Genomic DNA, 22,617 nt, shown 5'->3' with positions numbered 1-22,617 from the left:
ATATGGTGAGCCAAAATTTTGCTTCATTTTCCATGGTTGCTAAGTTTTTATTCTTCTGACAAAGGATTTCCTTATAAGTGGAATTTACTGTTAAGTGTCACATCTTGTAAGAGACCAAAGAATTTTTGTCTTCATGATGGGTAAAAGGCCTGGTATTTAGAATCTTCTCAATCTGATCTTGAGTGAAGTAGTTCTGCAGAATACTTAAATTCCAGCTTTGGGTATGAGTATCAAACAGCTCATTTACCTTCATATAGAAAGAATATTCTTCATAAGTGGAGATTTTTTTTGAATTTGCTGAGCAGTGTAGCCTTCAATCCAATTGAAATATAAACATTTTTCCCATTTCCAATCTGCCAAATATGAAATTGCTTCACCCATTTAATACATGTACACATACTTCTCCAGATGGCATTTTCATTGCTTGAAATATCATCTTGCATAATTTTTTCCTCTTCAAAATGTTTAGCTTTAAGAAATTCTACCCATTTCTTATCTTCTTCCTGAACTAATCTCTAAGCCAGTTTAGTAACCATAGCCTCATTAAACACCTTCAAAATTTTGAATCCTAGTCCCCCACATCTCTTTGGAATACTGACACTTGTACAAGATTTGAAATAACAACCCTTGCCTTGTTTTTTATTCCACCAGTATCTTCTTTGAATGGCTTCTAGGTTGTTTATAGTTTGCTGGGGAAGAATGAAGCGACTCATCTGAAATTGAGCCATCGAGTTTGTAACTGATTGGATTTGAATACTTCTACCAGCTTGATTGGTCATCCCTGCTTGCCATTGTTGAAGTATGTATTGCATTTTTTCTTGAACACTACTGAAGCATTTAGTTTTTCCATTGTCAAATGCCCAAATATTTCTCTTCCAGAGGCATCATGTTCATTTCTAAGATACCACATATATGTTGCTTAACCTCCTCATTCATCTTTTTATTGAAGTGAAGGCTTGACTTGTTCAATTTCACCATCTGGCATGACACTTTATAGAATTTGTTAACTATGCATTTGAGGTTATTTATAGAATTCACATTTGCAGAGAAAAACAAAATACAATCATCCGCAAAGAAAACAGACTTGACAATTAGTTACTCCCTAAAAAAAAGTTTTTTAACAAACTAGAGGGATTTATCAAAATAAGCAATTTGTCTTTGCACAAGTCAAATGACTCCTTATGCATTCAACTCGCGTTGAGATCACGAAAAATTATAATATCATCTTCACCATAACTACCAGACTTGTGACACTGAAAATAAGTGTATATATCATCAGGGACACTATAGTGGACATTTTTATGTCGTCACACCGATCAAGTCCTCTCAAGCATTTTCATGAGCTGGATGTCCAACGGATGGGTGACGTGCCACCCACGTCAAATCTACAAAAGCAGCCGGTTTAGGAGATTCACTCACGTCCAATCCATTAAATTGCGAAAATTCAGATTGGCTCGGATGATATCAGCAGGTATGGTTGCTCACCCCTAAAATTTAATAAAAGGCTTGTGACGGAAATCCCTGGAAAAAGATGTTATGCCACTGTGACCTAGGCCACTAAAAAGTACTTATACTAAGCGAGAAAACGAGAGAAGATACAAGAAGTTTAGTAAAACTTGCAAGAAATTCCAAACTAAGCAAAACCCATGCCAGCACACAATTGCATGCTTAAACAATTAACAAACAAACAAAATCTAAAACAAAACGTTCAAAAGGAAAACTTTATACTCCTTACTACTCATTAAATAATCAAGGTAGCCCATATCAGCTGACTGGCCAACTTTTACATAAGAACCAAGATGTATCTCACCAAATGTGCTAGAATGCAAGTAAGAATACACGCATACTAGAAAAGGTCAAGGTCTAGAATTAAGCATTAGATCCCACCGCCGTGTGGATTGCTTGTTGCAAGTTCGCATTCTTGCTTGCATTCCATTATTTTTCTTGTCACCTTGAAGTCAACTAAAATCCATGTTCTTTCAAAATTGTACCAACTATGTGTAAAGCTTATGTCATGGAGAAAGAAGTATCTGAATTTAATATGTGTTGTTCTCATAATAACTACTCCCTCGTCTCTGAAAAATAGACAGGTTTGCGTGTAAACCTGCCTATTTTTCAGAGACGGTGGGAGTACTACTTATAAGATGTGTGGCATGATGTACCAAATTAGATATGAATAAGCATTCCAAAAATTCTATTGCTAAACAAGGCACAACATGGAATGATCTAAAGGGGGTCGTTATTACATTAAAGACATAGAATTAGGTAAAAGGTGAAGAAATGAGAGCACAAAGTAGGAAAGATGTACCTTTTAGTTATGGCAAAAAGAGACTTTTGAATGAGTTTATGTGCACAATTAAGCTACTCAAACGAAAGAGATATTATGCACTTCAAAGACAAGTAGAGAAAAAGATACAAAGTAATTCCAGGAAACTGCAATAATATAACAACCTTAGTAATCAAGTTAAAAAGAAAAATCAAAATCAAACAAACAAAAAACAGATGGGAAAATGACAAGACAGAGAAACCTGTTACCCTTACTTCTCATTTTCAGTCACACCATTAACGTGTACCCAAAGCTCATTTACTTCATGTTTATCACCTCTTTTTCTTCATATATTAGCACATCAAAATCTTATAATTGTATACGAAATTATACTCAATAGATACTTGATGAGTTCATTTATAAACCCCATTTTTTCAAAACTTCAAGTTAGTTATTGACAGTTAGAGATATCTTTCCAATGGAAGGCGATGGGATTGTTCGAGTAGATATAAACAAAATAAAGCAAAGCAGTGATAATTGGGGTTCTTCAACTATATTCGAACCTCGGAGAGAAGGTTCTGATCAAATCGAAACAAGAGATGGTAATAACGGGAAGAATGGTTCTTTGGGAAGACCAGGTGTTCGTGCGCCAGAACAAAAGCTTACATTGTTTGCTCTACGGCTTGCCATTCTTGAAAAAATGGCAACCGGATTAGGAACACTCGGGTTCATATGGGCGACTGTTGTACTTCTTGGCGGTTTCGCAATTACTCTTGATACCAACGATTTTTGGTTTGTTACTGTTATACTTCTTATTGAAGGAGCTAGGATTTTCAGTAGGAGTCATGAACTTGAATGGCAACATCAAGCTACATGGTCATTCTCAGATGCTGGCAAATTTAGTTTTCGAGCTTTAAAATCTAGTTCTCATTTCTTTGTTCGAACCGTTAAGGCAATTTTTAAGCCTGTTTTGACAATTCGTCCACAAAGTCACCATGATCGAGCGATAACAAAAGATGCCCAGATAGCAAAATACGCAAATCAGAATGGTGATAAGATGTCGACGCGAACTTGGAGAACTTCAGATGTTCCTTTGATTCCATACACGGGATGGGTTTTTCTTTCAAGAAACATCAGCAAGTTCCTTTATTGGCTTCAGTTGTTTTCAGCTTCTGCATGTGTTACTCTATCAATGATTCGACTCGTTCAGCAAGAATTTGGAGAGATTAGCAAAGGAGATTCTGACAAGAGAAACAGAAAATCTGCTCTGAACATTTTCTACTCATTAGCCTTGGCTGAAGCTATGTTATTTCTGTTGGAGAAAGCCTACTGGGAATGGACGGTAATTTATCATAAATTGTTGGAAAATGTAAACAGGGAGTGCGAGTTCGATCCTTCTGGTATGGTCTCTATTAAGAGATTTTTCTATGATGCTTACTCAAAATGTGTGAATGGAAGCGTCTTTGATGGATTGAAAATGGATCTTGTTTCTTTTTCTATGGAACTGTTAGCTTCTGAGTCATCTGATGAACAGCTTACTGGAGCTAGAATCTTGCGGAAGTTTGCGACAAGTGAGAGATTTAGTGAAGATACGCTACAGAAGATTGGGATTTCGATATCTGTAATGGAAAGATTTGTAGAGATGTTGAATTGGAAGGACCCCTTAGAAGAAGAGATTCGGCGATCCGCGGCAGAAATACTATCCATACTAGCCGGCAAAAAACAAAACTCCCTCCGGGTTGCAGGAATTCCTGGTGCAATGGAATCAATATCGTCACTTCTCAATACTGGCCAAAGCTCCAGGGGTGCAGGAGACGAAATTTGCCAAAAGAACATCGTCTGCGACCGAGAAAACTATGAGTTTTCAGCATTTAATCATCTGGGTCTTCTTATTCTGAAGAAACTTGCTCGTGATCATGATAACTGCGGCAAGATTGGGAACACAAGAGGACTTCTACCCAAGATTATTGATTTTACTCACACTGGACAGAGGTTTCTCAGAGAAAATCATGCAACAGAATCTCAAGTTATGACGGTGAAACGATCACTGCAAGTCATAAAGATGCTCTCAAGCACAACCGGCGCAACAGGTAAACTTCTGCGACAGGAGATTTCAGAGATTGTTTTCACAATAAGCAACATCAGAGACATTCTACGCTACGGAGAAAATTACACAATACTGCAAAAACTAGGGATTGAGATATTAACTAGTTTAGCATTGGAAGAAGTTGCAACAGAAAGAATTGGCACTACAGGTGGAGTTCTCAAAGATCTATTCAGAATTTTCTTTAATAAGGATATATTAGAAAGTCAGAATTCTGTGAGAGTTGCAGCTGGTGAAGCATTAGCAATGCTAGCATTCGAAAGCGAAAGTAACTGCGGTCGCATTTTGAAACTAAAAATGGTGGAGAAGCTTGTGACAGCATTGAAAGATCGAACACTATCCGTAAATTCAGCGAGAATTTTAAGGAATTTATGTTCATATAGTTCATCTGATTGTCTCATTCAGTTAAGAGGAGTCATTCCTGCAGCACCATATGTAAGTTCTCTTTGCACTCAATTTCCTCCCACAGTTTATAACAAATGAAGCTAACTTTCTACCCTTATGTTGTGGCAGGTACTTCAAGCAATAATGTTAGAAGGGAACAAAATGCAAGAGGTGATGTTAGGCTTGGCAGCAAAGATATTCAGGTTCATGACTTCTCTAGAGTCAGATATCATATTTGAAGAAACTGGAATAAAAGCGATTGAACTGGCTAAAAAGTTGGTTCAAATTCTGGAACATTATGAGTACCCACCAGTAAAGGTTCCTAGAATAAGAAGGTTTACAATTGAACTGGCTATTTGGATGATGAAAGAGAAAAAAGAATACATTAAAATTTTCAAGCATCTTGGAATGGAGAAACAACTAGAGAATGTCACAGAAACGACATCAGAGCTCGAGAGTTTTAATGTCTTCTCTGGTACAATTGGTCTGAGCAGAGATAGCACAACAGTTCACTCACTTGTGGAAACAGCAACGGACCTTTTGGCTGATGAGTGAATTCAAGCGTATCTTTATTTTACTAAAGAGAACACTTATGCCTGCATTTTTTATTTTATTTGAGCAACAATAAATGGATTCCAGACCATACTAATTTCTAGTACTGTTCTCAAACTGCCTCTCAATTCCGGCCAGCATTCGTACTAAGAATTAATACGCTCAAATCATATAAGGACCATATATACACAACATTCCATCAAAAAGAAAATATTTAAACACACCATCAAATCTACATACACAATGACGCATCTTCAAAATTCAGATATTTATGCAAGGATATAAAAATAACTTGTCTGATTATATTGTTGAACCCTATTTATTGAAGATACAGGTAAAAGAAAACTTTATGACAATTCTAACATATCCAAGAAAACTGTACCCTCACAGAACTGCATACTATCATCATTTTTGGAATTTTTGAGACTAATGCAAAATCTCAAAGCATCAATTTCACTTCTCTAAGAATGCTCAAAACGAACATCTACTGTGTGGGCTACAATTCTACCACATGACAATATTTCATGAATAGGTAATATTTTCCTCAGTCGCAAGATTAGAGAATAACAGAAATATGGCGTGGTTGGAACAGATTAGCTGATAACCTTTGAAACTACTCCTGCACCCACTGTCCTGCCTCCCTCTCTCAAGGCAAATCTTTGACCTGACAAACAATTAGCACAAGAAATTAAGAATGCTTAGTGCTTTCAAGGGTACATATAACAGTGACAAGTGATAAACAAAATTGACAAAAAAAATGGTTAAGTTCTAGTCATCTAGAAAAACTGCATGACAACAAGTTACAACAAGGTATAACCTAACATGAAATGTACAACTATATATTTTACAGATAACACGCATCAACACACATTACTAGCAGTTGCTACCATAAGCCTTCTAGGCTGTGTTACAAGGACACGGACACGGTGTCGGTGTATTGTGTCCAATACGTTACCTTGACACAACAACTTAAAAAACTCGAAAACAGGGACACGGATAGCGAGCATAACAAAATACTTACACATGTATATGATTTACAAAAAAGGCATCAGAAATACATACTCCATTGATATTTCTACGTATCTCCATCATCTCATAGATATAGCTGTAGTTGCGGGAGAATATCTCCATTTTTGCTAATAAAATCTAATGGAGATCAGTGGAGATATTCGGGAGTGTCTCTATTTTTATTACTAAAGACAAAACTCCTTATTGAAGCTAAGAAAATATGTTTTTACTAAAGACAAAGGTTATACAAGTTAGAATGAAGAAAATATTTTCTTTCCTAATATAAATATGAAATGTATAGCTGAAGTATTTTTTAATTTTATTAAATATTTTATTCTTGTCTTGGTAATTGACCTGTGTCCGTTCATCGCGTGTCGTCACGGCGCTTTTTTTTTTGTTTGAGTGTCCTTGTAACACAGCTTCTAGGTGAAAAAAGATGCCCTAAAAGTCCGTGCTACCATAAAGTTTTAGCCCACTGTAAAAAAAATTAAAAAAAACACACCTGATTCAAGTGGAACGGCTGATATCAGCTCAAAAGTTGCTGTGACGTTATCACCGGGCATAACCATCTTGACATCCTCAGGCAGTTCGACCTTCCCAGTGACATCAGCAGTTCTCAGATAAAACTGAGGCCTGTAGTTTGAGAAAAAAGCTGTATGGCGTCCACCTTCATCCTTTGTGAGGACGTAGATTTCTGCCTCGAATCTTTTATATGTTTTCAGAGCACCAGGTTTTGAGATTACCTGTGTTCGACATAATGATGTCATAAGTGTTACCAAAAATATGTGAACAGCATTTGTAAAGAAGGAAACCATCTAACCCAAGAACTCAGCTTTTTTGCTTCTTGATAAGTATCTTATATTCTAAAAAAAACAGCACGGGCGGTACAAAAATCGAATTCTATTTTAGATCTCTATGCAGTTGACAGATTCCATCAGTGATAGATAAAAAAATATATGGTGCAAATCTTCTATACTTACTTGTCCTCGTTGGACATCATCACGCTTTAAACCACGTAACAGAAGGCCCACATTATCTCCAGCCTAGGAAAATATAGACACTTCAACAATTTAGACAACATCATTAAATAAGACTCGGCGATTAAAATCTGGTAAGATAACGAGCACTTACTTCCCCATGATCTAAGATCTTCTTGAACATTTCTACACCAGTCACGGTACTCTTCAAAGGACCACCCTGTAGACAACAGTTATTGTTAAGTCAAAAGTAGGCAGACTAATACTCTATTAGTAGCAAGACACTATCAAGACCAACACTATGGGGTGGAAAACTAAGGGAACTCAATTGACACTCAGCTGCAATATCACCTCATTAACCATCGCAGTAACTGCGCAAAACAGCTGTAGTTCAAATATTACCTGCATTAATCCCAAAATCTCAACGTCTTCTCCAGTTTTTATCATTCCTTGCTCAATGCGACCAGTAACAACAGTTCCACGTCCCTTAAATACAAGAAAAGAAAAAACACATTGCCAAAATGATGGATTTTGATAGTTAGGGTTCAAGTATAATTAAATATATGAAGACAAGTAATTACGCAAAAGTGACATTTCTACAAAATGGTCACTGAAGTAATTGTAACAGTGACACGCTAGCCAGAATCGGGACTTTAGGGCTTTATTATAAGACTATCATCCAACACCAAATATTCCAATAATCATTTTTGATTACCTGTATTGAGAAAACATCTTCAACCGGCATCAAAAATGGTTTGTCAAGCTGACGTACAGGGTCGGGAATGTATTCATCTACCGCATCCATCAACTTAAGAATGGCCTTTTTCCCTAACTCCTCATTTGTCCCCTGTAAGGCACACAAAGCTGAACCCCTAATAATTGGAATGTCATCTCCAGGAAACTTGTAGAAGCTAAGAAGTTCTGCCATAAGAAATTTCCTGTTAGTGAATACCACAGAGACACAATAACCTTAAAAAAATAAGTACTATGAACAGTTCAGTCAAAGGTCAACATACCACGCAGTTCCATCTCCACAAGGTCCAGTAACTCTGGATCATCAACAACATCAACCTTATTCATAAAGCAGACAAGTGAAGGCACACCAACCTGTCGCATGCAAATTAAAGCAGCAAATTTTGTGGTTAGAGGACTTAGGCAATGCAATTATTAACAATATATCAATACCCTCCCTAACTGCTACCGGTTAACTGTCCATCTTACCAACCAGAGATGAATTAATATGAGGATGAAAGCAAAAGATATACTGGTCAATGCATGTCAAGTCACCCAAGAGCATTACTAGAGACAGATGTTAACAAAGGTGATTCAGGAATTGTTCAAATTACCAACCTGACGTGCCAATAAAATATGTTCCTTGGTCTGCGGCATGGGCCCATCAGGAGCTGATACGACAAGAATGCCTCCATCCATTTGGGCTGCTCCAGTAATCATGTTCTGCAGTTCAAACATACAACATAAGTACCTAAGAAACATTTAAATGTTTGGCATGTATGCATGACTTACTTTCACGTAGTCAGCATGTCCTGGGCAATCGACATGCGCATAATGCCTCTTAGCGGTCTCATATTCCACATGTGCCTACAAATAGTAAGAAAGCAAAGTGAGTTCAAAAAAAAAAAGTATGTTGTCCACAGATACTGCAGTACTTTATGACATAAACCAATGACATGTAAGCTTTAGGTGGAGAACACTAATATCCTAACCGTTGCAATAGTAATTCCTCTCTTTTTCTCCTCTGGAGCCTTGTCAATCTCATCAAAAGCAATAGCCTTCGCTTTGCCTTCTTCTGAAAGAACCTGATGATCAAACACAGTAAACAAGAACTTCAGTATAAGCTGATCACACAGATTGATAAAACCTCCACTGATCTGTAAGCATAAAATTAACCAACCCTTGTAATTGCAGCAGTTAATGTGGTTTTTCCATGATCAACATGTCCAATGGTCCCAACATTTACGTGAGGTTTCCTGCCAGAACAACAAAAAACATAAGAGCAAAAAGTCAAAACATAAGAAAATCACTCTCACCGTCACACACAAAACAGACAGGGATCAAAGTACATTCTAGTTAGAAAACAAATAGTTCGACCAAAATAAATAGATAAGAAAACAATATGAAACTAGCTATGGTGAGTGCGGCATTAGTGCACACTGTGAATATCCCGAGTGAATGCCATTTTGCCCTTTTCACCATTAGGGTGTAAGGTGATTAGGAACGCTTGCACCAAATCGTCAAGGATTCTACCATTTTTGCACTAATATCCCATATTGCAATCAAGTAAAATCCTAATTAGGTCATTCAAGATTAGTTGCTAATACTCAATCCTAAAAAACCTAAATCATCATAAACCCCAAATCCTTCAAACCAGAACTTATCTATCAACAGTAACATAATAATCTATTCAACGCATATGTGATTCAGTGAATAATCAAGTCTAACCGACAAATGAATAACTACAAACAAAATCAACAGAGTTAGTCAATTTGCTACTCACGTCCGTGTAAATGTAGCCATTGATCTCCACCATGGAGAGACATCTGAGGCTAAATCTTGATTTCCAGAGTGTGATTCAGAGATGGAGAAATGATTGCTTAATAGAGCTCCTCTACATTTATAAAATGAAGCCAAACGTTTGGAATTAGGATTTCTAAGAACAACTGAAGCCATTGATTAGACAACTGATCAGGAAAAAATCGAGAGAGAATTATTGAAACCCTAGATTGAGAAGAACCATTCAGAGTGAGGCCGAAAAATATTTAAGGGGTTTTTTCGTGAGCTTTTGAGTACGAAGGGTTTTAGAGATGTAAAGGAAATGTTACTCTTCTGCGAGGAGCTTCCTAATATGTTGTTACCTGCGTTGATTTTCGCCACGTCAGGAATATGTGGAGTGGCGGTCAAGCTTTGTAATTTATTTTTCCTTAAAGCAACGACTGTGGGAAAGATTTATTTTATTTTCTTTTTTTTTGAAACATGAAATTTGTTATACTACTAATAAGCTATTACATGGGGTAAATGATATCGGCAGATTCATTAATTACACTTGAATCAGTAAGCCAAAGATCTAGTGTAACATGATAATGCAGCAGAATGCGAACAACGGTCTCCAAATTGCACCGAAAATTGATGAGATGGATATGGTCTAAGTTGTCGAGGGTCCGCAGATCTTCGACGGATGCTTTCCACAATAAAAACTGGGACATGGGTGTGCCAAAAGAAACTTGGATGTTGGTGGTGGGTTTCCATGCAATTGATTTGAGATGTTATTCATGCCTTTGTATCCTCCTGATGTTGTGATGTGCTGTCAGAGCCATATTTGTCGACCCCCTTGTTTCTCATCTTGGTTCATACTTCAAATTGAGTCGGTACCTTTAATTGTATCTTGAAGTACTAGTATCCAATCTCCGCCCTTAAAGGATTAGTGTTAATAGTGTTATTATAAAAGTTACTAAAAAGCTGAAAAAGATACAAGAAAATTACAGACTCGACTAGATTAAACTAAGCCTAAGGTAAATAACTAGAAAAGAAATTACAGACTCAAACTAGATTACACTAAATTACTTAAACAGAGAACAAACTAGATTACAGATTAAGTGCTAAAGTATAAGTAGGCTATAAAAGGTGGAGCGTCCATCGACCCAAGATGTTTGTCGACAGGCAGTAGATATTAGTGCTAGACTGTGGTATTGGATGTTCAATTTTTCGTGAGAAAAAACTGTTCATGATTCATAAAGTGAAGGTGGTATTTCTTGCTATTGTTGTTGTTGGTGGATAGGAACATTAAGGAAGTATTCATTAGGATCAGGGTCTTCAAGGTGTTGAAAATATTCGCTTTCTGATAGTGGAACTGGAATGCCTTGAGATTGTTGTTCATCTATGGAACATAACAATCTAATCTAGTAATTTAAATATAATATCCAGAGCAAACTAGACTCAAGTTTTTAAGCCCAAAACATAAATGTCTCCATTTAAGAGTTGAAAGAAAATCCAAGTGAATCCCAAATCTATATGAAAAATAAGTCTTCAAAAGACGTTAACCCCCTTTGCTTAATACCTGAAACCAAACCATTTCATGTGAAAATAATCCCAACCTCATAATAGAAATCTCCTTCAAACATTCAGCGAATAATGAAGGCATTTTTATTTACTTTTTTAATAACAACGAAAGAACTTTGCTGGTCTTGAGAAAAACCAACAACTAAAACAGAAATCCAGCTAACTGTGCTACAAAAGGACCATCTTATATTCAAGGCATTTTTTTATCAACTAAAAAACTTTCTAGGGGTCTTGGGAAAAACCACCATCTAAAACATAAATCCGACTAACTGTGCTGACAAAAGAAGGATCGTCTGGTGTTTTATTAATGAAGAACAAACCGCCTTACATGGTTCTAAAAAACAAGTTTAAGGAGCCTAAGAGGTTATGGGAAAAACATATTCATTAGCCCAGAGACTGGACTAAAAAAAAAACCAAGTCAAACCGCATATTAAAGAATGGGTATTGAGGAAACAGGTTTCAGGTTGCCAATAACGAAGGGGAGCAGATGTTGAAGAGCAGTGTAAACTTGTAGAAGGGATATATTATGGTTTAACAACTGATTGTATTGCAATGACGTGGGTACGATAGATATGATGATAGTTCAAAACCGAAAAGGGATTTACTTTGAGAATAATAGCAAAGGTAATAGAGTAGGGATATGCAAGCTATTTTCTTCTCTTACTGCAATCTCAAGATACTAAAACTTTACACAATAAAAACACTTAAATCACTATTCCAAATACAAATTGAAAAACACCCGATTGTAATTGAATCATAAAACCCCTAACTGTTTTCATAGAAAGGAATATTATACCTGGTAAGGGTGAATTTGAATACGAAAGTTGCAGTCAGAAAAACCCATTGTAAACACGACCACACCACAGGAAATCAAAGCTTTCCAATATAACTGTTACAGTACCGAATACCAAAATATCGCTTTTAATCCAAAAACAAAGCTAGAAAATACATATCAGAAGAGGAACAACATAACCTTAACATGACCAAACCGCCTCAATCCCTCAAATCAAAAATTAAAATTGAAAAAGTGTGATGATCTTACCTCAGATATAGCATCTACTAATACCTAATTCATCTCAAGGGCCGGTGGAAACATATAATTAACTGAGAAAGGGGGGGGGGGGGGGTTTCTTTGATTTTCTCCATTAGGTTACGAGGAAGAAGATAGAAAACCCTTAATAGAACTGGTTTAGGTGTGAGAGCGAGGAAATGACTTTTTTCATAATCTTACTACAAGTTTTATGGCATAGATTGTTTCAGAGTCTATACTCAATCCCTTTCAAAATGAAAGAGTGTCTAGTAGAAAGAGTGCAAATCCCACGATGGAATAGAGTGGCAAAAAGCTATACAATGAACCGTTAGCCGTTTGGCAGAAAAGAACCAATTCGGACGGTGAATTATGTGCCAGTCAGTATTACTTAGGAAAAAAAACTTCGTATTGTATGTGTTATGCTTTCAAACTATAGAGATCGAGTTTTAATCTCGATTCTTCCTAAACTTCTTTCAAACTTCAAAAATCAAAAAGTGAAGCTCCCCATATCCTTTTCACTTCTTTCAAACTTCAAAAATTGAACATTGTTTCTCAAACCCCAGCCCTCATACTCAAACTCAATTACTTCCAAGACTTTCAGTTGATATGTGAGACGATCTACATGATTATTTTGTAGATTGTGGATTCATCATTTGGGGTTTGATAATTGAGTTATTAACTTAGGATTTTATCATATTTACACGGCAATTTAAAAGTTTTTTGAAAAGAAAATTATATAGGCAGCAAACAATTCCCCTTTTATTTTCATTTTACTTATTTATGGCTAACTGTTTCTCGTTTTTCCTATATTTATTTCTCAAGGCAAATTGTTAGCCGTATAGGTTAGGCTTTCACTCACTCATTCGAATGAAATAGAAGGTGATTGAGTTTGGGGAGAAAAGGAGTCTCCCTCTAAACCTAATTTGATTAACTCTTTCATTTTGAAAGAGACTCTCAATCCCCATAGTCCTTGCTAGAAAGGCTCATTTGTACATGTTTTTGAATGCGATTTATGGGGTTGTTTATTTTTCCATGGGATACTTGATAAGATAAACTATAGGTCATGATATGGAATACACAGATTCCTGCAAATTCCTCGTACATTTGGTAACTAAGTGCAAATTCCTATAGTTAGGATTTATATATTTTAAATCCTATGTATTGTTTGGAGAATTTAGTAAGGATATACAGTTTTTAGGGTTAAAAATAAGGGTCCATAAATCCTTCGTAAGTTTCCCAGCAAATCTTAGGGGGGAATATGGTACTCAAAGTGGGGGATTTCGTGGAATTAAAATTCTGAAGGAAACATGAATCAAAGAGAATTGGACAACCAAAAATACAAAGAGAATTGTAATTTCACTGAATCTCATGAACCCATAAATCCCACCTTTAAAATTCTACACCTAAACCCATCATAGTATTTTTTATTTTTATATTTTATTTAATGACCAACATGTCCTACAATCGGCTAAGTTTTTTCTTCCCTTGTAAGTTTAAGAGAGCAAAAGGTGAATGTACCAGAGCATATGAAAAAACAAAAGGAATACACATTTGCGCTTGAAGCTATCAAGCATCCAAGGAGTCAATAACCACCACCCAAAAGGAAATAATAAAAATGTAGTATCTACCATTAATGGCTTTTTAGAGGATATTCACTTGACAACAAATAGTGTGGTCCAAAAGTGTATCTTTTTGTTAAAATATTTTAGTTTTTGCTCGTGTTATTTTGTTAAAAGAGATGCTAATGAAATAGCTGATGTAATTGCAAAACATGCTAGAATCAATGGGAGACGTCGGTGAGATATAATTACTTCGTACTTCCTATTTGATAGTATGGAGAAAGACATAATATGTATCTCTTTTCTGTAGTTTTAATTAATTTATCTTTCATAGAAGAAAAAAAATCCCCCTTGTGTGATCAGGTGCGAGTGGGACGCTTTTTAAAAAGGCTTACTTGTATGTGTGTGTATATATATACAAGTCCATGCGTTCTTTATTTTTGAATAATAAAATTCACAATTGGCTAGGTCCAACCTAACTGACGCAACTGATTGTATACTTCATTATTGAAGAACAATATTTACAACCGGTGTGGAAAAATCTAGCGACCTAGCTTATTTAGATTTTGTGTTCTTTAAAATATATGTATAGTTTTGAGTTGAATCATTTTCCGGCACCCTACTAGGGGAACCTCTCTCAATATAAAATCTAATAAGTTGGAAAAGGGGAATGTATCTTCGCCTCTCTTCATCTCCTAACCTTAAAGAAAAGTCTTAAACACTCAAACTTGCATTTGCCCGTTAGAAAACGTTAGGGAGGGCCAAAATCCTAGGAATTTTGCAATATATATTCAAAACATATATATTCAACCATCTAAAACCATTAAAAAAAAACTCAGCGAATAAAGATACCATATTATCTCGTATTTTATCTTCTTCTTTTTTTTCTTTTTTTTTTGTTGTTGGTAACACATTCCAGTTTGGTGGTGTTTACTCACTTATACCTATCCCACTTTAAAATTGACTAGTTAAATCATTTTGCTATATATACTTTGATCAATCAAAACGTTAACGTGGTAACACGAATTAGATAAGCACACATATTTATATATAGGTATACCTTAAAGTGATAATTCAAGACCAAAAAGAAACTATAATGATATTTGATGGAAAAAGAACTCAAGGTAGCAGGAATATGGAGTCCTTGGCTTCTACGGCTGCTTAACTTAGGAATTATTAGAGTGAGATAAACAAAGAAGAATATATATCCAAATGAAACAAGAAAAAAAGGATAAACATATAAGAATTTTAAACTGAAATTGTTAGTAAAAGGAATAAGAATGGAAATGGTAAAGATAACAAAGATGAGGTAGAAACTTCTGGAATTACTAGAAGAATTATTACTGCCGAAGATTTGAAGAAATATTTAAAAAGGAAATCACATATGATTGATAATGAAAGTGTGGTTAATGATGAATTTTTTGGAATTGGTAACATGAAAAAATATATATAAAGAAGAGAAGACAATCATAATGGTCTAGATTATTGAGTCAATATGCTGATATGGGTAACATAAAAAATCATAATGGCATTGTAACGACCGGTCCCTCCACTGATACTGTCTCCACTTAACCACTGTGGTTATCTGCCAATGTGGGATTTTTAACTGGCATCGATGCGATAGCCCAACAGTAACTTCCCGAGAGGTCATCCATCCCTGAATTTCTCCCACCCGAGCACGCCTAACTGCAGAGTTTTCTGTCAACTCTAGAGCCAATTGTGTTGAAAAGGCCTCGGTGATAAGAAAGGACAAACCATTACTTATATTCCATTCGGGCAACCACTGCCGAATATCTGGATATTATAAGCATTATTATCAACGATGGATATACTCAGGCGAAGGCAAATAATGATCGGATAGTGGTTAATAATGATATTATTCCTATGGAAGTTGCATAAAATTTCTTTGTGAGGGTGACACTAGTAAAGACAAGAAGAAAAAAAAACATTTTTATTTGAAATATCTACTTCTTGTAATGAATTATAAAGATATTGATGAGTTTTCTTGTTCAAAAAAGGGTAAGATTCTGAACGGTAACTTCAATGAACAAGTCAGAAGCACTTCCATAAATGGAGAATTGACTACAAGGAAAATGATGAGCATCAATAAAGTATACCACTTTCCGTAGAAAACATTAAGCTAACCAATTTCTAAAACTTCAAAACTTAAAGTGCAATTGCATTGCTTGTGACAACATGAGTTTCCAATATGCATGCTATAATTTTTTTCTAATTCTTTTTCAAAGATATTTCCTAAGTCTTTGTTTCTCTCGCCTATTAAATACATTATAGTTTTCTTAAAATGATGTTTTCGTGCTTTGTTTCATTTTAACCATAGTGGTCTCTTCGCTTTTGTTGTTGTGGAAAAAATAACCTTTGGTTATGACTTTAAGGTTTAATCTTGGAATTTGCGGAGATTAGATCTTTTTTTAAACAAGACCATCAAATTATCTTAATGAAACTCATAACCTTGATATGTTGTTCTTGTTTGAAACAAAAGTTAAAGATACTATTATGGAGAAAATACTTCACGAAATTCATGCAAAAGACTGATTTCTATTTCCATCTACTGGTAAATCAGGAGGCTATGTTATTGCATGGTTTTAGAGAGTTATTGCATGGGAATTCACGGAGTTTTTGCATGATTTGCGTCTCTATGCACATCAGTGCAGAGCCATTCATCAAACTCTACTAATAACTCTAGACAATGCAAAATAATGTTTTTTCTTGTCCATTTTATTGAATATAAAAACTACCATTAACGGCTCTAATAACATCAGAGCAATATTTTTCCAAGTGAAGCTTTCGAACTCCTTTCTTTTGTTCCCAAATTATCGCCTCCATGAGTGCAAAAGCCTTAGCTTGTTCCGGGTGTATGGCTTTAGAATGCCAACATGTACCTACATTACAGTCACTTACAAAATCACGCATTATCAGTCATATTCCAATATTTTTGGTTAACTCTATAAATGATGCATCAAAGTTAACTTTAACAAAGCTACTTTCAGGAATCTTCCATCTCCTGGATTCCACATTTGTTTCGAAAACAATCTCATTATTATTAATATTTAATCTAAACCAAGTTGAATGTTTTGTCTTGATATTATGAAGAACTTGAGAGTGTGTCAGTTGTAAATTATTAAAGACTTTTTTACACCTGGATTTCCAAATGTGCCATAAAACAAACACATACCAATCCAACATGGATGCGCTGATGTGTTGAAAAGTACTTACCTAAAACATATTCGGAATTCATTCCTGCATGTTGACATTACCAATTTCATAGAGAAAATTAACATCAACAGCAGACCAAACAGCTTTGTCAAATTCACAGTCGACGAACATGTGTTGCATTAATTCACCAAAAGTGTGTATGATAAGGGCATTGTGTGCTAAAGTTATGACAAATCTAGCCATCCTATCAACAGTGGGCAGGTAATTACTGATACATTTTAACAGAAAATGTGGAATATTTTGGGAAAGTTTTGCTTTCAAAACACCTTCCAGTTCACTAGAATATTTGGAATGAATCCATTCTCAACATTAGTATCATTCAAGATTGCTTTATAAGCACTTTCAATACTGAATTCACCATTTAAGCTAGGTTGCCACCTAATTTGGTCAGTACCCTATAAAGGAATCCTGATTTCCTTGATCCGGTTAACAATGTGTTCATTAAAACGACTGTGAAGCATATCAACATTCCATATTTTACTATCACTATCTATAAATTGACAGCAAACATATTTTCTGATAGTATCTAAACCTTCACAGATACCCTTCAAACCCATGACCCATTAACAAAAACGGTATAAGTAAGAGGATTAATATCAAAGAAATACTTACCTCTCATGAGCTTCACCCATAAATCATCAGGAGAGTTGATCATTCTCTAAGCAAGTTTAGCAAATATAGCTTTATTCAATATGGCAGTTTATTTTATGTTTATACCACCTGAAATTTTGGGTTGAGCAACACCCTCCCACTTCGTAAGACAAATGCCTTTTTGACCTTCGTTTTTGTCCCACCAAAATCTTCTGTGTATACCAAAAATAAGAGGAGAAAAAGACTTAACTTTAATCCTCTGCAATAAGAGTGGTACTCCTAGATATTTATCATTTAAAGCAAGCTTTTTAATATTTAATATACCAAAAATATCATTCTTAGCCTGATTAGAAACTCCAGTACTAAAAGCCAAAACTGATTTCTGAAAAATTGATAGATTGTCCAGAGTATTTACTGAATTGATCAATAATATTGGTTGAATGCCTAGATTTTGCAGTAATTGCTCTAGAAAAAATTAAGCAATCATCTGCAAAAAAAAATAAAAATAAAAATAATAAATTGAGAAATATAAGGGCAATTCTGAATACCATGAATGTGGTTGTCTTGTTCAGCTTGAAGTAAAGTTCTGGAGAATGATTCCATGCAAAGGATGAACAGGTAAGGAGATAGTGGGTCTCCTTGCCTCAAACCTCTTTTAGGTGTAAAAATTTCACTCGGAGAACCATTAAGCAATATAGAAGTTGAAACTATACTAATGCATTCAAATATCATATTACAAAAGAAATCACAAAACCCCATAGCTTTAAGAGTGTCAATCAGGAAAGTCCATTTTATCCTATCAAAGGCCTTGGACATGTCTAATTTCATAGCCATCCAACCATTTATAGAATCATTCTTTTTCATGGAGTATACTAATTCATGTGTCATCGCAATGCTATCAGTTATAAATTTCCCTGCAATGAAAGCAATTTGAAAAGTGTTATAATTTTTCCTAAAATGGTTTTGATTATAGCAGATAATAATTTAGAAATAACCTTATAAGAGGTATTACATAAACTTATAGGTATGAAATCAACAGCATGCTTAGGTCAGTTGGTCTTAGAAATCAGGGAAATGAAATTATGATTCATTTGTTTAAGAATATGACCAGAATGAAAAAAAGCTTGCACAAATTTTACAATGTTATCACCTACAGTCCAGGAGGAAAACCATCAGATGTTGGAGTTGTCCATGGTTTCATATCAAAAATAACAACCTTAATTTTATCACTAGAGGGAATAACAGTCAGCATGGCATTATCATCATTAGAATTACATGAGGAAATGAAAGCATGATAATTACTAGAAAGAGCCAAGAGGAGGGTTAGAAGTTCTACTAATACTAAGAAAGTGAGATTTTAAACAATTGGCAATCTCGTTCCTCTCAGTTAACTAAATACCCATACAATATTGGATAGTATTAAGCTGAGTTCTTCTTCTTCTAAAATTTATTTTATGGTGGAAGTAAGATGTATTCATTTCGCCTAAAAGCATATCATCCCCTTTACCTCTTTGGTCATAAAAATCAGCCTCAACAGTACAACAGTAAGTCAATATATCTTGAAGATGAATTAACTGTCTATTATTGGGATTAATATTTTGAGAATTCAAGTTTTCCTTTTTTGCTTTAGTTTTAACAATTTTGGTATAAAATGCTCATAGTTTCATTTCCTTAAAATATTTTTTTTATTGAAAAGAGTTCTAGTAAATCCAAAAGCAACAAAACCATTTTCATTCACATGCTAATTATTAGTAATCAAATTCTTACACCTAGAGTCTCTGAACCAGATTTTGTTCAATCTAAATGGTTTATGGGTATCAGCATTATCTCTATTGGTTGCAAGCATTATGGGACATTGGTCACTTTCTAAAGGAATTCATATCATAAGTAATAGCTTTGGGAAAGTTATACAGGCAAGTAGTATCAACAACCACTCTATCCAACCTCTCAAGAATAAGTTCATGATCATTTCTCCTATTTGTCTATGTAAAAGGGTTTCCTATAAGGAAGATAGTGGAGGTCATTACTATCTAATAGATCATTAAAATTATTTATGCGGTTCACTGGAATACCACCCTCTTTTTTCTCCTGTTTCAAGATGAAATTTAGGTCACCCATAACTATCCAGGGAATATTGGCTTGAATAGATATTTTTGCATATGAGTCCATTGTTGGTTCCTACTTACATCATTTAAGGCACCGTACAAAAAAGTGACTAAAGAGTACCCATTTTTAGCATCTAATTTCACTTTACAATTTATCATATTGAGAGAGATATACAATACTTGCATATCAATGCCCTCTTTCCAAAGCAAACATAGACCTTCATAAAGACCACTAGGATAGTCGAATTGGGCAATGTAAAAAGACATTTTACCCAAATATTTCTGGTTTCTATTAAGAAAATTATGTCTGGATCATCAGACCTAATAAGGTCTTTGAGATGGTATCTTGTGTTTTTGTTTCCAATGACACACACATTCCAAGAGAGGATTTTCATAGTTTATTTTCTTTGACAAGACAGATACATAGTTGTAAAATGCAGATCAAGCAGTTTAAGGGAAACAAAATCTGAAAATTGGAAGGATTTGAGGAAAAAGATTACCTGGCTTTCTCCATTTGGTTTTCCAGTTTGTTTAATCAGAGCAAAAACTTGTTCATTCTTATTTTTTTCTCCATTGTATTTGTTGTGGAGTCTTTCTCTTGACCATCAGTAAGATTGGAAGGAACGAGATCAGTCAGTATTGGATAATTGTTTGAGGTAGTTATGCTTCTCTGTCTTTTTCCTGACGTTACATTCAAATTTTGCCCTTCATTAGTCTCAGATTATTTAATCTCTCCATTACTTTTTCTACGCTAAAACCTTTAACCATTCAGCCATTTTTTGGTGGGATAAAAGGGGTTAATCTTACGATCTTCTTGTTGTTGGAGTTGTAACTAGAAATATTGTTCATAACTCCCACACTTGATTTATTATTAATCCTTATGAAATTGCCAAATTTCAATGTTCATTGTGGATGTCCACCAATTTTGCAGCCATATCATCACAAGAAGCTTTAGAGTATTTAATGATAAAGCATTCTCTGCATATTTTATGAGGTTGCTTCTCATAAAAGAATCGGATCCACCTTGTAGACCCAACTGCTATCACTGCCAATGCTCCTCTTCTGAGTGGGGAGTTTAAGTTAATCTTGACAAAAACTTTTAATATTTCACAAGATGGAGTAAATCCACTTTTTGGTTTTATGACTCTAACTTCTCCCATTGATTCCCCCGTATCATGTACCGCTTTCTGATTCATATGCTCATGTAAAAAATGTTTCAATTGAACCCAAAATTCCTAAGTTTCCCAATCCAAATCTTGATATACCACCGAAGGACAATAGTTATGCGGCACCACCAGATGACCATTGATACTCCAAGGACGAGTAGTAAATACCTTGTTGAGTTGATCATAGTCCTTGGAAGTGAAACCCATTGTACTTTGCTCTAGTTCAAATACTTTGCGTTAGAGCACTGCTCGGGAGAACTCGCATGCGTTGCTATCTCAAGCATGTTTTTCAATGTTAGTGATAAAAACTATAAGTCTTGATTTATAGTCTACTTATAGATAAGTCTCGAACTAGGATAAAAAGTTTAGTTCAGTTCAAGACTCCATGGCGATCATCATAGAAAGACGAAGAACTACTCAAGGAACTTTTGGAACTTCATCGACTAAAAGGTATGTTGAGACTTGAACTTATATATCACTCAAAAGTCTATCTACTTTATCTCCTATCTTGAGACAAAAGTCGTTTTGCTATATAAACTTTGATTATACACATCTGCTATTTCGAGCCGAGGTTATCTCGCTTATCTATTTCTCAAAATATGTGTTGGTAAGCTTTCACTTTGGCCAAGTTCATCTTTACTAGTGACGAAAGTCATATTAAGTTTCAATTACTTGAAAATTGCTTTGACGAAAAATAGTGTGTGAACAACAACTATATAACGTCCTCTAAGAATGTTTCAATGATTGAAATGAGAGTTTAGATTATACAATCATGGTTTGATATAAGCATTGTGTGGTAACTCATACATGTATAGGTCCTTATTCCTTGAACCAAAGTATGCATACTTTGCTGCTCAGAAAAACCGGAACTAGAGTCCGCGTACTGTCGGAAGTTCTCTTCCCCAGAAATTCTGTTGGAGTTTGTGAACTGTTTACAAACTTATTCCGGGTACTTAAGTCCGCGTACTTAAGTTGGTTATTTTCTAAAAACGATTATTGATGAACTTAAACTTATATAAACTAAGGAATGCAAGTTTGCAAACCGTGGCTATAAAGTTCATGAATCGATTCGAGTGAATCAAATCGTTTTTGCTTCGATTGTGTCTTGTATACTTCTATAAGAAGCAATTGAACAACTCTCTAACTAGTTCATTTTATTCATTTGAACTAGTTATGGTAAAGAAGAATTAATATGGTTGATATGAAAGTGCTCATATGGCTAACCATTTTGTTAACTACTGTTGAACCAACTAGATGTACATGTTTGGGTACGGTTACACAAACCTAAATAAACATACATTTCATTTGTGTGTAACAAGCTAATTTTGATCTAACGGTTGAAAGATATTAGCTTGAATCTAATCAGGTTTTCATCTGACGGTGAATATTGAATGCTTTGTTACTAAGTTAACATTGATTGCAAATCCTGATTTCAAAGACTATATAAGGGACAACTTTAGCAACTGGGAAACCTAATCTCCACACCACCAGTGTGATACTAGTTGTATTAGTTAGAGTCGATTCTCCTTTAACCTTAGGTTTCTACCGAGACCCCGTAGGTTAACGA

At 35.0% G+C, this 22,617-nt stretch overlaps 2 protein-coding genes across 2 annotated transcripts; one reads left to right on the top strand and one right to left on the bottom strand.

Annotated features, from left to right (window-relative positions):
* Nucleotides 1-2,627: 2,627 nt before the first annotated feature.
* On the top strand, nucleotides 2,628-5,397 carry LOC113350155. Its single transcript, XM_026594248.1, has 2 exons — nucleotides 2,628-4,805; nucleotides 4,884-5,397. The coding sequence occupies exons 1-2, from the start codon at nucleotides 2,745-2,747 to the stop codon at nucleotides 5,307-5,309; spliced, it is 2,487 nt and encodes an 828-aa protein (XP_026450033.1). The 5' UTR covers nucleotides 2,628-2,744; the 3' UTR covers nucleotides 5,310-5,397.
* Nucleotides 5,398-5,555: 158 nt separating this feature from the next.
* On the bottom strand, nucleotides 5,556-10,087 carry LOC113350156 (elongation factor Tu, mitochondrial-like). The gene is made up of 12 exons (XM_026594249.1): nucleotides 9,807-10,087; nucleotides 9,204-9,279; nucleotides 9,016-9,108; nucleotides 8,816-8,890; nucleotides 8,642-8,746; nucleotides 8,308-8,398; nucleotides 8,007-8,212; nucleotides 7,694-7,777; nucleotides 7,446-7,511; nucleotides 7,295-7,357; nucleotides 6,817-7,057; nucleotides 5,556-5,970 (listed from the first exon to the last, which is right to left on the bottom strand). Exons 1-12 carry the CDS (start codon nucleotides 9,977-9,979, stop codon nucleotides 5,900-5,902), a joined length of 1,344 nt encoding a protein of 447 aa, XP_026450034.1. The 5' UTR covers nucleotides 9,980-10,087; the 3' UTR covers nucleotides 5,556-5,899.
* Nucleotides 10,088-22,617: the final 12,530 nt, after the last annotated feature.

This window comes from Papaver somniferum, chromosome 2 (assembly GCF_003573695.1).
Source record: "Papaver somniferum cultivar HN1 chromosome 2, ASM357369v1, whole genome shotgun sequence".
NCBI lineage: Eukaryota > Viridiplantae > Streptophyta > Magnoliopsida > Ranunculales > Papaveraceae > Papaver > Papaver somniferum.
The sequence above is the reverse complement of the archived record's forward strand: the minus strand, read 5'-3'. Positions and strand labels throughout refer to the sequence as shown.

What these genes read in the sequence shown, in the direction of transcription:
- LOC113350155 (XM_026594248.1), top strand. Translation starts at nt 2,745, where the DNA reads ATGGAAGGCGATGGGATTGTTCGAGTAGATATAAACAAAATAAAGCAA. An exon ending in TCATTCCTGCAGCACCATAT is followed by an intron (nt 4,806 to 4,883) that starts GTAAGTTCTCTT and finishes ATGTTGTGGCAG; the next exon opens with GTACTTCAAGCAATAATGTT.
- LOC113350156 (XM_026594249.1), bottom strand. Translation starts at nt 9,979, where the DNA reads ATGGCTTCAGTTGTTCTTAGAAATCCTAATTCCAAACGTTTGGCTTCA. An exon ending in ATATTTTATTGGCACGTCAG is followed by an intron (nt 8,399 to 8,641) that starts GTTGGTAATTTG and finishes TGCATGCGACAG; the next exon opens with GTTGGTGTGCCTTCACTTGT. An exon ending in ATGATGTCCAACGAGGACAA is followed by an intron (nt 7,058 to 7,294) that starts GTAAGTATAGAA and finishes TGTCGAACACAG; the next exon opens with GTAATCTCAAAACCTGGTGC.